We start from the raw sequence: 14,795 nt of genomic DNA on the forward strand, positions 1-14,795 counted from the left end.
ATTACATGTTAAGTAGCTTGCTGCAGCAAGCTGTTATGCGCAGCTTTGGAACTAAGAGAGAATACTTGGATGTGGATACCACAGGAGATGTTTCCACTCCCTGAGCAGACAGATWACTTTGAAATCAGGACTCTTGTGTGAATACGATTTGATGGGTTTTGGTATTTGTTAGAGGAGGAAAAAGGTCATTTCTCTCAACATTCCTATCTGTGCACCTTTCTGCTTGAACACTCGAAGCTAAAGTGAACGCAGTGGAAATCTGCTCTCTTATTCCAGGTGCTTCTTTAACACTCATAGCCATCTTGGTGAACAGCACACTGTCTTCAGGCACCCTCCCTCCAATGTCCCAGAARCTTTGGGAAGTTTAATTACCTCCCTATACTCTTTTTACTTACAAATATGGAAAGAAGACATTAGCTTCAATGAGAGACAGCACCTAAAAACTCTGGAAATCCAAGGCAGAGAAATGAAGAGCATGTCCACATTGGAGGCTGCCAGTAAAGCTGAATCCACATGGACTCTTGAACCTCAGCTGTAGGGGAGCTTGCCACAAAAGACCAAGATAAGAAGAGAAACACTGACTTGTTTTCTGGTGCAGTATAATCCCACGAACCTGCCACTGGCCCCAGACCGATAAACTTACAACATTTTGTGTTGTAGACTTGTGCTGATCATACAGGAAGACTCTGACAGAGGAAGGAACTGAACAGGCAACTCCCACGGACCAGTCTAGCAAACTTTAAGACAACCCCTTCCTGTGATAGGAACTTCAAAACGCATGAGGATTTGTGAATATTCATTTGTAGTATCTGTGCTAATTTGCATTCTGTTTGCCAGGAAAGCTGGTATCTGTTCCCTTCACAGGGCTGACATAAGGGACAGGCTTACATATCAAGGCTCACTTACACTCTCACAGTTTAGAGAAAGCTTAAGTGAAATCTAAACAGTACGTAGACCGTGTGCTGGCTCTCTGCAGATGGTGGAACATTATCTTCAGAGCATCAGATTTGTTTTGATCATGATGGTGAATGTAAACCACATTCTACTAGTCTTGGGCTTAATAGGGTCAATAAATATGCAAACTTCCAAAATAATTAAATACACATGCCATGATAAACCTGCATCCAAGTATATTTTCTAATTAAAAAAATCTCCCCTTGTTTCTGCCAGTCCTCTAACCAGTAGCTGGGCAGCCTCCTTATAGAACTGTGGCATGAAGTAGGCCCACAAAGAATCGTAGGAGCAGGTGCTGTGGACTGGCTGAGGGATTTTGTTACATGGGTATCAGTTTTGTACTTGCTATTCTAGTTATCTAAGGGTACTCCCTCCTTCTATTCTCTGATGAAAGACAGGCTCATCTATACAATTGTTTCCAAAGGGCAGTAACATCTGCTTGGAAAAAGCCACTGTCACTTTTGATTCACAGACATATTTGTGCTGATCAGATTGTCAAAAAAATGTTTTAAGGTCATGTCTGTGGCATATGGGTTACCCTTTGTTTTATGAGTAAATTTGTATGTTTTATGAGGTTAATAAATCATTAACAGACGTTATGGGCATAAGATAGCTACAAGCAACCCATTAACTTGCTGGACTTCAACTGTCTCTAAGAATTAACCACTTATGGAAACTTATAACACAAATGAGCCATTTTACTACTGTGGCTTCAACATATGACTGAATGGTATTCCTTGAGGGAAAGGGGATTTCTCATGGAAAGGAACAGTTAGGGATGGAGAAAAACAACTCCTGATACTAACTTCCCATTCCTCTGGATCCTTTCCTTGGCCCTAGGCCACTAATTCAAACTCCAGTGCCTCTGTTTTCTCAGATTTAAACTGAAAATGACTTGCTTGCCTCCCAGCTGGCTAGTGAAGATTGCTTTTCATTCTATATTTTGAGATGTGATATATCCTCGCAAAGGACAATTAACCTGAACTTATTTTTGCCTTCCCATAATGGCTTCTTCAGTTCCCATTAGTTTACATGACTGATAAACCTCTCTCAGAAATGCTTCTTATTTAGTCCTCCACTTGAGAGAAAGTGCTTTACATGTTCCTGGTCAATAACAAATCACAGTCACAGTATCTCCTCTAGTCAAAGAGGCTATTAAAACAGTAGCTCGAATTTGACCATAGGAGCAAGGAGCCATCATGTTTTTCCTCTTTTGTTACTCACTTCTGGCATGATTTCGATCTTCTCATAGCGCCGCTTATATGGAAGAGTCAGCACCTCTGCTCTGCGGTAGGACATTGGCGGTGGCTGGCAGTCTATCATCAGATCTGTGCGATGGGACTGTGTTGGTGGTGGCTGAGTGTACTGCTCTGGGCAAACTACATGAAGAGGCTGGAAAAGAAGACTGTGGTGACATAGAGAAACATCTGGCAGACTCTGTGCACTGCTCTACAGCATACCCACACTATCATTGTTGCCATCATGAGGTTTGCAAATTGATGTTTGCSAGCTAACTTATTTATATGAAAATAACATACAAAAGATGCAATCCAGAAGATCCGATCAGGATCACAATAAACTGCTGAAGGAGCAGGCAGTCCTTGCCCTGTATAGAAAAACAGTCCAGAGTAACAAGGCCTAAATTTGTGCCTTTAATCACCACTTAAGTATCAGCAGTCAGTCATGTTAGATGCCATAAGGACAGAAAATAGTAAAACATTCAATAGCTTTATCTTGCAAAATCTTGTCATCTAAATTGGAACCAAATGACAGCAGTGGTGGGGACCTTCACAACATGGCATGGAGCAAGGTAGACGTATCAAAATGCAAGGCTGCAAATATTAGTCAAATGGGCAATTCTGGATTTTCATAAACTGTCAGTAATATATTAACAAAGCATAAACAGGCTGGTTATCACAAGGATCAGCACAGGATTTAAGGAATTCAAAGGATAAGACACTGTTTCTGCAAACTGTTTTGAAAACATCCTTATGCTTCAGTAGCAACATGGAAGGAGATGCTTGTCAGAGAACCAGGCAATGGCAATGGCCATCAGTTGTATAGCAGCAAACCCGGTCACCAAACGATGACATAAGATGATCCAGACATTGTTAAAAGGTTTGAAAGAACATGTTATTTTTGTGTTTCTAAGTTAAAGATATATTCAAAGGAAAAGCTCAGCCAATACAATACTGGGTACTATTTTAATTGTGTTATGAGTCAGAAAACAAATTTCAGTAGAAACAAACTGAATGGATAAGGAGAGGTTCAGGCATAATGAGGCCATAAAGAGCCAAGGGGGAATGCAGAGCCTACACGAACAACCTGGCATTCTCCTGAGACAAAAGAAGTCTGGATCTCGCAAACAGGGGGAGAAAAGCAACAGATTTGGAGGAAACACAACAGTGGAAGTCCAAAGCAGCAGTGCCAGGACCAAGGCAAGGATTAGCTGCAGCCAAAAGAGGCAGATATGGAGGAGTTGGTGAAAGCTGAGGGGCTCTTGACGATGTGCAGCACTTGGAACTGTTGAACAATAAGCCTGTATTAGACACAGCCAGGCATATTTACACAAATAGGAAAAAAAAATACAGGAAAAATTCATCACATCTATATACATATAAGAAGGAGGACAGGTTGTATGTACATCATCCGCTCTGCACTCTGAACTTTTAGGGATCCTGTAGCCACTCTGCAGAGACTGGCAATCACTTCATACTTATTTTGGAGTAGGATACTAAAGGAGAGCTCGGTGCTGTGTGCTCATGGAAAGAGAGACGTGTATTGTCTTGATTTTGCCATTGTTTAACGCAAGTCATTCACAATCAAACTACTAATTTCAGGTTTGTTAAGAAACTTAAGAGAAGACAACAGAAATTCATTACCTGGACTTCTTTGAGTAATTTAGACACTTGAATAAAATTCAGTCTTGTGTCAATGGGGCAATACACACATTTCATAGCCAAAGGTTGATAAGGAGCCAGGGCATCCAGATACGAGAAATCTGGTTCTGAAAAGAGAAATGTTGAGAACACTGAATGCCTCCTATGAATGAAGACTGCCCAATTCCTCTCTCTGTTTTCATGTTCTATCATCTAGAAGAGCTGTCGTTCAGCAATGTTAATTCTGTTATAGAAATCTCTTCCCTTCTTCCTTCCCCCATCCGTTATTTTCAGTTAATTTGATGAAAATTATGCCCCCAATTAGTCTTACCTTAATCAAGTAATGGAGCAATACTATTTCATTTCAACACATTATTGCTTGATTTTTATAACAAATTTAATCAAGATAAAAACATCACCTCTTACTTTTAATCAGATCGTCTAAAAAAGAGCAAGATTTATAAATTTTTTGGTATCACAAGGTAACCCAAATGTCAGCCTGTTTTTCACTGTGCAAAAATATGGCATATACATCGCTATCTTCATGAAACTGTAAAAAGTCCCTTGCAGCAGACAGGTTACCTCCATTTTTCTTACAGTGTGTATATGTGTGTGTGTGTGTGTGTGTGTGTGTGTGTGTGTGTATATGTGTATGTGAGTGTGTGTGTGTGTGTGTATATATGTACACACACATATATGTCAGGTTTAGACTGATGGAAAAACAAGGATCTAATCATCAAAAATTTAACATAACCCATGAGGATCTGGAGGAAGCACTCTTGCTGGAAGGACAGTCAGTTGGGACTTTTTACAGTTATGCCAATAGAGCAACTCTAGCTCAAGTCAGGATTAGCTGACAGCTGCTTGCATTAGGGGCTATCCAGGAGCTGAGATGGGTTGTGACAGTGATTTCACACATCTTCATAGAGGATTGACAATTTCCTCCTAACGCCCGCTAGAATTTCACAGAATCACAGAATGGTTGAGGTTGGAAGGGACCTCTGGAAATCTAGTCCAACCCCCCTGCTCAAGCAGGATCACCTAGAGCAGCTTGCACTGCTATCTTTACTTTTTAAAATATCTTTACTATTTTTTTAAATTTGTAAGTTTGTTAGACATAGTAAGTCTCAACTTTGCTTCATATTAATATTGCCTAGTGAAATTTAGACTAGCAGTTTACCAGGCAAAAGATATGCACTGAATGCACTTTTACTCACACAGAGAGCAATACAACAACCAGAATACGATTTTTCCATTGTTTGCATGATTGAAAACTGTATGTTTTCATTATGTGGCACAGTGTAGAATACATGTATCCACCAACTCTGGGGATCACTGATCAAACGATGTGCAAAAGCTTGTGCTATCACTATCTACCTCAAATTATTGTGGAACTGATCATGTAACGGGAATGGCAAAAAAAGAAAAATTGGTATTAGCTTGGTAAAGACAGAATAGGTGCAAAAAAAAAAAAGACAAAGCGATGCATCAAAGACTGTCTTCTGTTAAACCAGTTTGAACCACAGGGCCTCAAAGGACAACCTGCAGAGCGAAGTACAGTTTTGAACCAGCAAGCTTTGCTGGAAGGCGGTATGAGGTATCTCTCTAGTGTCCACTCAGAATGTGTAAAATGATAAAYGTTCAGGAAACTTAAACACAGAGACTTCAGTCTTGGTTTAGAAGTCATACGCTCACTCTAGTTTTCCCTGCTATCTGCTACCTGCCGTGGTCAAGGGCAGAGTGCTGTCCAGCAGATCTCCAGTCCAGCCCTACACAGCAAGCCTGTGTTCTTACTTCACCCTGATGAGAGGACTAGCTGGATTTCTCATGTATCTAACAAGAAAAAAACACCCTTAAAACTTTACCACAGTAAGTTCAGCACCCAGCATGGTGTCCAAAATTCAATATTGAACTTCATTCTCTTGATAAAGACAAGTTAATTGCTAGCCTAAAAATCTGCTGTTGGCTAGGTACCAACGATCATGATGCGGTTTTATTTAYGCTGTGAGAACAGAATGTGGCATCAAGCAATGACACATTTTGAATTGTCAAAGAGGCAATTTCCAAAGTTTAAAGCAATTGTCATCACAACTGCCTGGAAAGATCAAAGTGAGAAATAGTAATAAACATTGATCGTTGTACCAGAATATCTTAGGGGATGCCCCCAAAGCCAAGAATCCATAAACATGACATAAAAAATATACCGGGCAAAAAGCCATCCTAGTTAAAAGCAGATGTGTTAGTGACAATAGAACAAAATACAAAAATACCAGTGTAAAAAGAGGGAGAATTACTGGTAGTAAGCTTAACAGCAATCACTAATGAGAAGGGAATTAGCTGAAAAACAATCAGTAGTCAATCAGGCTTAAATAAGAAAATATTTAAAAAATATATTGGGTTAAAAAAGAAAACCAAAGTCAAGCACAGGTCTTCTGCTAGAGATGTACAGTAAGACAGTAAATAAAGAGTTTTGAAAAATTATTGGAACTGAATTTTTTCATTTCATCTGGTGTGGTTGACGGAGATTTGACTGCTTGTATCTGAAAATGTCATAAGGCAGCACTTACTCAACTAAACATTTTTGAATAAATAAGCCTGGATAAGCTATAGATTTGGATTTTTTGATCTAGGAATCCAAAAAGGCATCCAAACTTTGATCTCTCTGAGCAACTAAGAACGTAAGTAGCCTTGGAAAAACGAGAAATCCTAACATTAATTCTAACAAGCAAGTTTGAACATTTAGAAAAGATGAAAAACATAACTTGAGCTAGTCTTACAGTGAACCGTGAGAGATAACAGAATAGCTGTTTTGGAACTACCAAAAAAACAGAAATCAGTGGTCTTGTGGAAGACAGCACTTGTCAAGGACACATATTGACTTTTTTCTGACAGAATTACAGGTCTTTAGCTTTTTCCCAAGACATTTGATTTACTACTGTGTGACACTTTGAGTTATAAAATCTTCCACTGAACAGCACTAATGTGACATGCATGAGCTGCTTTAAGATCTCCTAGGGAGCTAGTTTTTAAAGCATTGTTGTTACTGGAGAGACAGCAAGAAATAGACTTCTGCCTACAATGCTTTCTTCTAGAATTTCTTTTTGGCATAGCAGTGTTCAATATTTTTAATCAATAATCTACTCAATACTGCTTTAGTGGTAACATTTGTAGATAACACAAGCCAGAAGCCAGAAGAGCAGCACTACAGCTTACTCCCAGCTGGTGTCCTGTCTATTGGCAGCAGCTACAATTTTAGTCTATATTTTTTCATCCTTGTTTTTTACATTACAAATTGGAAAGGTGGAGACTACCTAGATCCTGTGGACTGAACAAGTAGTGTCATCATTACCAATATTTCATGGCTCAGAGTTTAAAGATCTTAATTACCAGACACCAGGAGCCTTTCACAGGAAAMGCTGGAATGTCATCTGCTAGCACATACTGCTTCAATGGACCACATTTCTTATATAACTGCAGGGGATTTTATCTTAAAACAGGAGAAGCTGGATAATTAAATAATATAAATTCAGAGAATCAATGAAAGTGCTTCAGATTTCCTCTGGAGTTACTAAGAACAGAAGAACTTAATCTCCTGGGAATTTCTGTAGACAAAGAAAAAGTCTTTGTTCCTGCTGAGACAGTCATAATGGAAGTAGGAACATCCTGCTGAGTGGATATTCCTGCAGAGAGAGACAAAATCCACAGACAAAAAGCCACAGACAGASAAATTTAAGAAACAAACCACAACAAGTGCTTGGAATTACTGTGCACTCGAAGGTCACTCATACAAGCTAAGCAGACCATAATTGGAGTTTCATCTGAAGGATAAACTAGGAATGAATCTCAAAGACCATGACCCAATGCATCTGCAACTTGTTACAGCCTCCAAGGTAATGCACAGCTGTACTTCACTGATTACTGTAATCAGGGCAAACCTCCTGAAACTACCCTGAACTGTAGGAGCGACGGGTACTCTAAGAGCTATTATGTTAGTGCTCTGGTGCCGCACAGTTCCCAGCAAAGGCACAGTCYTTAGACTCAAGTGTCTCAAGGAGCAAGAGGGCGATGCGCTCAGCAGGAACCCCCGCTTTTATACTCCCTCCTCTTGCAGTAGCACTAGTTGCACGCTTCTCTAAATCTACCAGTATACTTTCCAAATTGTTTTAAAAGTATCATGACACTTAATGAACCTGTGATACCTATTGGTACCAATACCGTGAAAGAAGTCTCCTGAAGTCTCTAGTTAAAAAAGACATTCCCAATCCTGTTTGCTTTAGGAGGTCATGTGCTTTCCAGCAGTTTTATTTGCTAGAAAAAAAAGGGGGGGGGAGGGGAAATAAGTTTAACATTGGACTCCATCATTCCCTTGCTGTGGGATAGGTTTGATCAGCTACYCAGTGTTCTCCTCGTTTCTAATTACTTTGGCCTAGTCCAAAATACAGATCCTTTTATCTGTCTGAGAGCTATATATAATAGTTATGCCAATTATACCAGACCTCTTTGCACAGAAATTCAGCAGCACTGGCCTGAAGGATTATTTTCTTTCTGAGGTCTGAGCACTGCCCACTATAGGGTTCTGTTGTGTATTACATATTGTGTATAAAAAGGAGGTGTCAATTTGGATAGAGCATCAGTGTCACTCMAATTGATACTTCTTCTGAAGTGTTTCAAAAGAAGATCTTGGAAGACATCTCCTTTGCTAGATCTCTTAAAGACTTAATGCTTTCTCTTAAATACTTTGTCTTGCTGCTAATGACTGGCATTGTCTCTGCATGCAACTCTCCCAGTGGTTTGCAAACTATAGCTCATTCTGAGGTGGATAAAGCTTGATTCATTAAATCCATTAAAACTAGGGTCAGCACTAGAAGCTGACTGGGAAAAGTGGAGGAACTTAAAGACAAGTCTGTTGTGCCCCTGGCAGCCTGAACCACTGAGAAGACAAACGGCTCCCCTGGGTATTAGCTAGAGCTGTATCTTCAGTTCCAGATACAAATGTGTCTGTCAGCCAAAAGACAAGTGGAAAAAAAAAAAAAAAGAAAAAGAAACTCTCGGCCAAATGGCACAGAGGCACAGATCACTACTGCCAGGTCCTTATGGGTTGAATGCTCCTGGAAAAMCAAAGATGACAGAAACATCTTTAGAAACATGCTATCAGTTGTACAAGCTTAATGAAGAGGCAAATAGGAGTCTGAGGTTTTGATGAGAGGGCAGGAGAAGTGAAGAGGAAAGGTGTGTGATTCCAGTGGAAGATGGAGAGGAAGTGTTTCTCCTTTCTGACCAGTATCAATTAGGTCTCGCTTGGTTTTAACGTGCAGCCAGCTGACTTTAATCCAAAAATTAATTTCCTGTAGGCATTCTACTGTTGTGCATAACAAAGATCTTGCTTAGAAACAGTAATGATTGACTCTGTATGGCAAAGGTTGTCTCTGCAKGGCTAAAATGAATTAAATGGCACAATAATTATACTTGTCACTACAGTCATTCCTGGGGTCTTAATTTAGACAAACRCCTACTGAAGTCAGAAACTTCTGCCCCAGAACAAATGAGTAAAGCCCCTAAGATGTGGCCACACCAAACCAGAGTGCACAACCTATTGCTAATTCAATACTCTGAACAGCACTTAACTTACCTGTGAATATAACAGTGTTCAAGCTAGACTTTCCCCATAACTCCATAAAATGAACCACATCTCCAAATCGAAGAGAAGGATGCCCAGTAAAAACAACACAAGGCTGCTTGAAGTCATTGCTGAAGTCTCCATGKATGCTCGGATAATGTTTCAGTTTGTTTGTCTGAATGAGCTGCAATAAAAACAAAAATCCAGATATTACAATCTTTTCATGCCTTTGTGCTCTGCAGCACCACGTGTTTATTTACATGAGATTATAAATAACCTACAGGTTATTTATAATTCATCACAGAGTCCCTTCCTACACATTCCCTAGATGTTCCATCAGATTTAGCCATTACTGCCCTAAAAGTTACAAAAAGGAAGGCAGAACATGGGATCAGGACCTTCAGAGTCCTTGTTCTCGTTTCTTTGGTATCAGTGGTGACTTTCTGAGAGGAAATTCTGCAAACACTCCCTGCTTAAGAGTTTCTTTGAGGGAACAGAATGCTCAGCTGACAGATTCAAAATAAACTACTTTTCCCTATTTGCCATGTTTACAAACAACTCTGCGCTCTGATGTTTAATCTGGTTTTTGTGCATCATASTATCACCAGGGAGTTTTGTCCTCACCATTATGTTACTATGAGTTTCACAGGGCCAAAAATAGGTATAAAAGGTCCTCTGGTAAATGATAAGAAAGAATAGACTCTGAATTGCCCTCCTTTAACTATTGTTGAACTTACTAATAACAATGAACTAAGTATAATAAGAAGTACTTGTCACTAGAGTTGGCAAACAGAGCATAATTGGCTATGCACAAGGAATAGATTTCCTTACTAAGTCRGGAAGTTTAGTTATGAAGGCATGTTTTGAATTTTGAAGGAGAGTTTTATATCTCTTGCCTTTGTTTTCTAATCTGTAAAGCAAAGCTGAACTTAAAAAGCAATTTACTAGACTAGTTTGCTAAGCACATCCATGCAATATTCTGCAAGCATTTTCTTGGTATGCATATGCTCCTGTCCTTAGCATGAAAATAACTGTAAACCGGGTTCTTCCGTAAACATATGTGATTTAAGACAATGAAAACACAGATTAAAGAGCTAACAAAATACAAGGAAATAACAATGTAAAGGAGCAGAACAGTACTTTCAGCCAGTTTTTAAAGGAGGTGAGACACTTCATCAAAGATCTCTCCACACGCTGCTGTCCCTGCCAGGTGTTGCAACATCACCCAGACTACAAGATTCACAAATGTAGGCTTCAGGGACATACTTCTGAAGCTGCTGTGCCCTGGCACCCCAGCCAATACTAGCAAAGTACATGATCTTCATTATGTGTTATAACATGATGGATACATCATGACTTTCTAGTAGAAACCTCTATCATTCTGGACATTTCTCTTCCTTGTAAAATATTTGGTTTCCAAAGTGGGGGGGGGGGGGAAGATGACTGTGATAAGCAATTGTCTTGGTCTCTCAAAGCTGTAATTCATCTTTTCAGATTCTYTTTTACTCGTCCCTTTTTAATGTGGCAGCTCTAACTCCAGATAGTGTGCCTACATGGATACGAAAAAGCAAGCTGAGAAATTGGATGCGTCTCTAAGCTTCTTAACAATATATAGGTAACAAAACACTTCAGATATTATGGTTATTATACAATTTGGTTCTTATTCAGCACCACTGAACAGAGTATTAACCCTATTAGACTCAACTTCTAGCTGTCACTATCTAAAGACATGCCTTACTGCTAGAACAGCTAATGTATGAATTTACCCTCAATATCTTTTCACAGAATCAAAGAATCAGTAAGGTTGGAAGGGACCTCTGGAGATCATCTAGTCCAACCCCCCTGCTCAGCAGGGTCACCTACAGCACGTTAGACAGGGCTGCATCCAGGTGGGCCTTGAACAGCTCCAGAGAAGGAGACTCCACAACCTCTCTGGGCAACCTGTGCCAGTGCTCYGTCACCCTCACAGGGAAGAAATTCCCCCTCACGCTCAGGTGGAACTTCCTGTGCTTCAATTTTTGCCTGTTGCCTCTTGTCCTGTCACATGGGACAACTGAAGAGAGTTTGTCCCCGTCCCCTWGACACCCTCCCTTCAGGTACTTGTACACACTGATCAGATCCCCCCTCAGTCTGCTCTTCCCCAGGCTGAACAGGCCCAGCTCTCGCAGCCGTTCCTYACAGGGCAGGTGCTCCAGCCCTCTGATCATCTTCATAGCCCTACATTGGACGCTCTCCAGAAAGTTGGCTGGTCACAGGTGCCAATATGTATATTTTCTCCTCTGCTTCCTCGAGTTTGTTCTGCTTCAAGGTCCTTGTAGCAAAAATGTTGCTGTTACTTTGCATCTGCCCTCCTACACATCCTGATCAAAACTGTTGAGCAACATCTGAAGGGGTAGAGTGGAATGAGATAGGTATCATTCCTTCTAGGCAACTGTAGGCAGACACAGCCCATTATTTCCAGGTGCATCCTTGGATCCTGAAGGAGGATCCTGGGGCACTCCATTTTGTGCAGGCTACCAGTAGTATTAAATTTCAATTCAGCCTTCAAAGGAGAAATTTGAATATGCATCCAATAACAGCTCCAGCAATTAATACCCACTCAATCTAGCAAACGTTTCTGTAATTAAGACTAGTAAAGGTTTCTGATTAACAATTTGGGAGWGCAATATTTACAGTCTACATTTATTTCCAGTAGTAAAAGTGGGAGTTTAGCAGACAATGGGTAAATCAAATTTGCCCCATAAAATAGACATTTAAAAGAAGAGGTAGGAAACAGTCCTGTTAAGCTAAACACATCATTTTTGGTTTTCTGAGGGAAGTCAAAAACCCGTAAACTAAATTTGCGAAAGCAGATTCAGTTGGGTAAACTGGGAGGAGACAATTTCTGCTCCAGATACTAAGGCGGATATGCGACATTCCAGGGCTAGACTTTCTCAGTGACCAGCAAGTAGCTATGTGAAAGACCTTCCTACAAGTAGCATTTATGTAGCACACTTTGGACAATCACAAAGTGTTCTTCAAGCATCCTGATCCACAGACTCCTTAAGATTATACGTATTTGCATACAGTGGCATTTGTGTCTTTGCTAAGATATGAGACCTGCATTTTAAGTGCAAAACCATTATCAACAACTTATTTCGCTGCTAAACCAATACAAATGTTCATTGTATGTTCATGAACACAACAAGCTGTGTTCTTCTCAAAGCTTTACAGCAGCACCAAATTGCTTCCTACTATTTTGAAGAAAGACGCAGGTTCTCTAATCCAGCCGTCAGGACCTTGGACTTCGTGTGTTCTTCTTCTTTTATCATTTATTTTTTCTCCAGCAACACAAAATCCACTAGCACACTGCTGGTGTGCACTGCTTCTAACGGATGCACTGTGCTAGCTCAAGAGGGAAGGGGAACACATGTTGAAMCCTCAGCACCATGTCCTGAGGCGCTGTATGGTGTTTTTTCCCTTTTCTTTCTTTTTTTCTTTTCCCTGTCTTTGGAGATCTTTATAGGTGTGAAGCTCCATAGTCAAGCTCATAATATCTGGTCCTAACAGCGAGATATAGCAGGGGCGAAAGGCCACAAAAATAAATTTAAAGACATTCTACACGCTCCAGTAATAAAGCAGCTGGTAGACTTTAGTATCTAAAGCAAAATCTTTTCCAGTTACCCAGTCAAGAATATATGGAGCTGGACTTGCAGAACAAGTCCAACAATTCTTCATAAATCATTAGGAGGACTCAATTTGCAATGATCTGTATAGATCTTTGATACTGAGAGATGAGATGGGCTATATAAGCACAACACTCATTAATAAGTCACGTTCAGATCTCCCACCTGTACCAAGCCTGGACTAAAAACAGCATCTGGCCTTTAGTCGATCCATATTTTCAAAACTGGACTGAGTTCTGGAAACCAGAAACAACATTCAGAGCACCTTTCTACAGAAACAGCTGTTATTAACAGAAAGCTTAGAAGAGTGAGAGGATGGTAAAGTACCAAAACAAGACTGAGCAGAGCTGTGTTTTTTTTAAATCCACAACGGTTATGCTTCCCTTTAAAGCCGTATACTTGATTTACGGGGTTCACTTGGTTCTGAGTATTTATTGCTTTGAATGTAATATGCAGGAACTGGTACATGAAGAGGGGAAGCAGGGATGAAGAAGACAAATGCTAATATTTAAGACCACAGAATCAATATTACTCCCACTCTAGCTATTTTCAGTCAGAAAAACAGGCATTTGCTAGCCATTCCTCCTTGGTGTTCCTAACAGAGTCTATTTAAGAGGGTAGTAAATCCAAATTCTTCCTCCACTAGYGAAATACCAGCTCTACAAATATTGATCAATATAAATGACCTCTTAAATTTTTCTGTTGTGAGCATTTGAGGAAAGTGTTGTAAAGGCTGGATTCACTAACTTTACAGCCTGAAATCCGCTTTGTAAACATTGAACAGAGAGAGGAAAAGGAGCGAAAGCTTCTTTTCTCACCTTGCTAGAACAATTCAACTATTCATTTATAAAGCCTCTGCCTTCACACAAGGTGCAGGGTTTACAATCCATGATTTCAGTTCAGACGGGAAGGGAGGTGACTTTTGCTGCGGCYGTTAGGATGAGATGTCACCATGCCCCCATGGAATTCGGTAAAACACTACAATTTGGTACTGGGATATCAGAGAAACATTACTAATCTTTGTCCTATCTACATCAGGTAGGCACTGTGGGGCTTAAATCCAAGCCTGTTTAGACAGCAGACTCTAGAATACAACTGAAGCAGTATCTTGGAAGTAAAAGCCACCATCTCCTTTGGCCAGTCTTCTGTATTCACAGGCATTTGGAAAATTTAGTTTTTAACTTTGTAGAAGCTTCCAGCATTACTGCCGTTTGCACTCCTGCCCTCCCTTCCCCACTGCAGTAACTGCTGGGGAAAAAYGGAACCGCCACTGTTGCACCAGCACAGAGGAGAGCCCTCCGCACTTCCCTCTCCCCACTTGTCCTCCTGCGAAATCACTGGCTGGAATTTACAGCAGTCCTCCCTCCAAAAAACTCTCAGCAACTCCTACACCAGCAATCACAGAGAAACCTTTAGAAAGATGACCTTTGAGCTCGTGCAGCACTTAAACCATTGCAGCTGRGACCTCTGAAAGTGTTTGCAAGAGTCTGGACACCTCATTCATACCAACTTTAATAAGAATTGATGGCCAAATCCCCCCTACAACTCTGAAGCATTTTAGCCCATATTCCCCGCTCACAACAAAAGGAAAGTAAATTCCCTATTCACTCAAAGTGGATTTGAGGTAACAAATCACCATTCCAAAGAACAACAAATTCTATGCAGCGATTAAGTGGGAGG

At 40.3% G+C, this 14,795-nt stretch overlaps 1 protein-coding gene across 2 annotated transcripts in view; it reads right to left on the reverse strand.

Annotated features, from left to right (window-relative positions):
• The window catches only part of INTS9 (integrator complex subunit 9), a 69,518-nt gene that overhangs the window by 14,158 nt on the left and 40,565 nt on the right, over positions 1-14,795 (reverse strand). For both annotated transcript variants that reach the window (XM_085305670.1, XM_085305669.1), the window contains 3 exons: positions 9,463-9,634; positions 3,837-3,961; positions 2,179-2,346 (listed from right to left, as the gene is read on the reverse strand). In XM_085305670.1, coding sequence (XP_085161796.1) covers positions 2,179-2,346; positions 3,837-3,961; positions 9,463-9,634 — 465 coding nt within the window. The remainder of the gene's footprint in view (positions 1-2,178; positions 2,347-3,836; positions 3,962-9,462; positions 9,635-14,795) is intronic.

Source organism: Rhea americana, unplaced genomic scaffold, assembly GCF_003343005.1.
Source record: "Rhea americana isolate MKP2758 unplaced genomic scaffold, rheAme1 scaffold_225, whole genome shotgun sequence".
Classification (NCBI taxonomy): Eukaryota; Metazoa; Chordata; class Aves; order Rheiformes; family Rheidae; genus Rhea; species Rhea americana.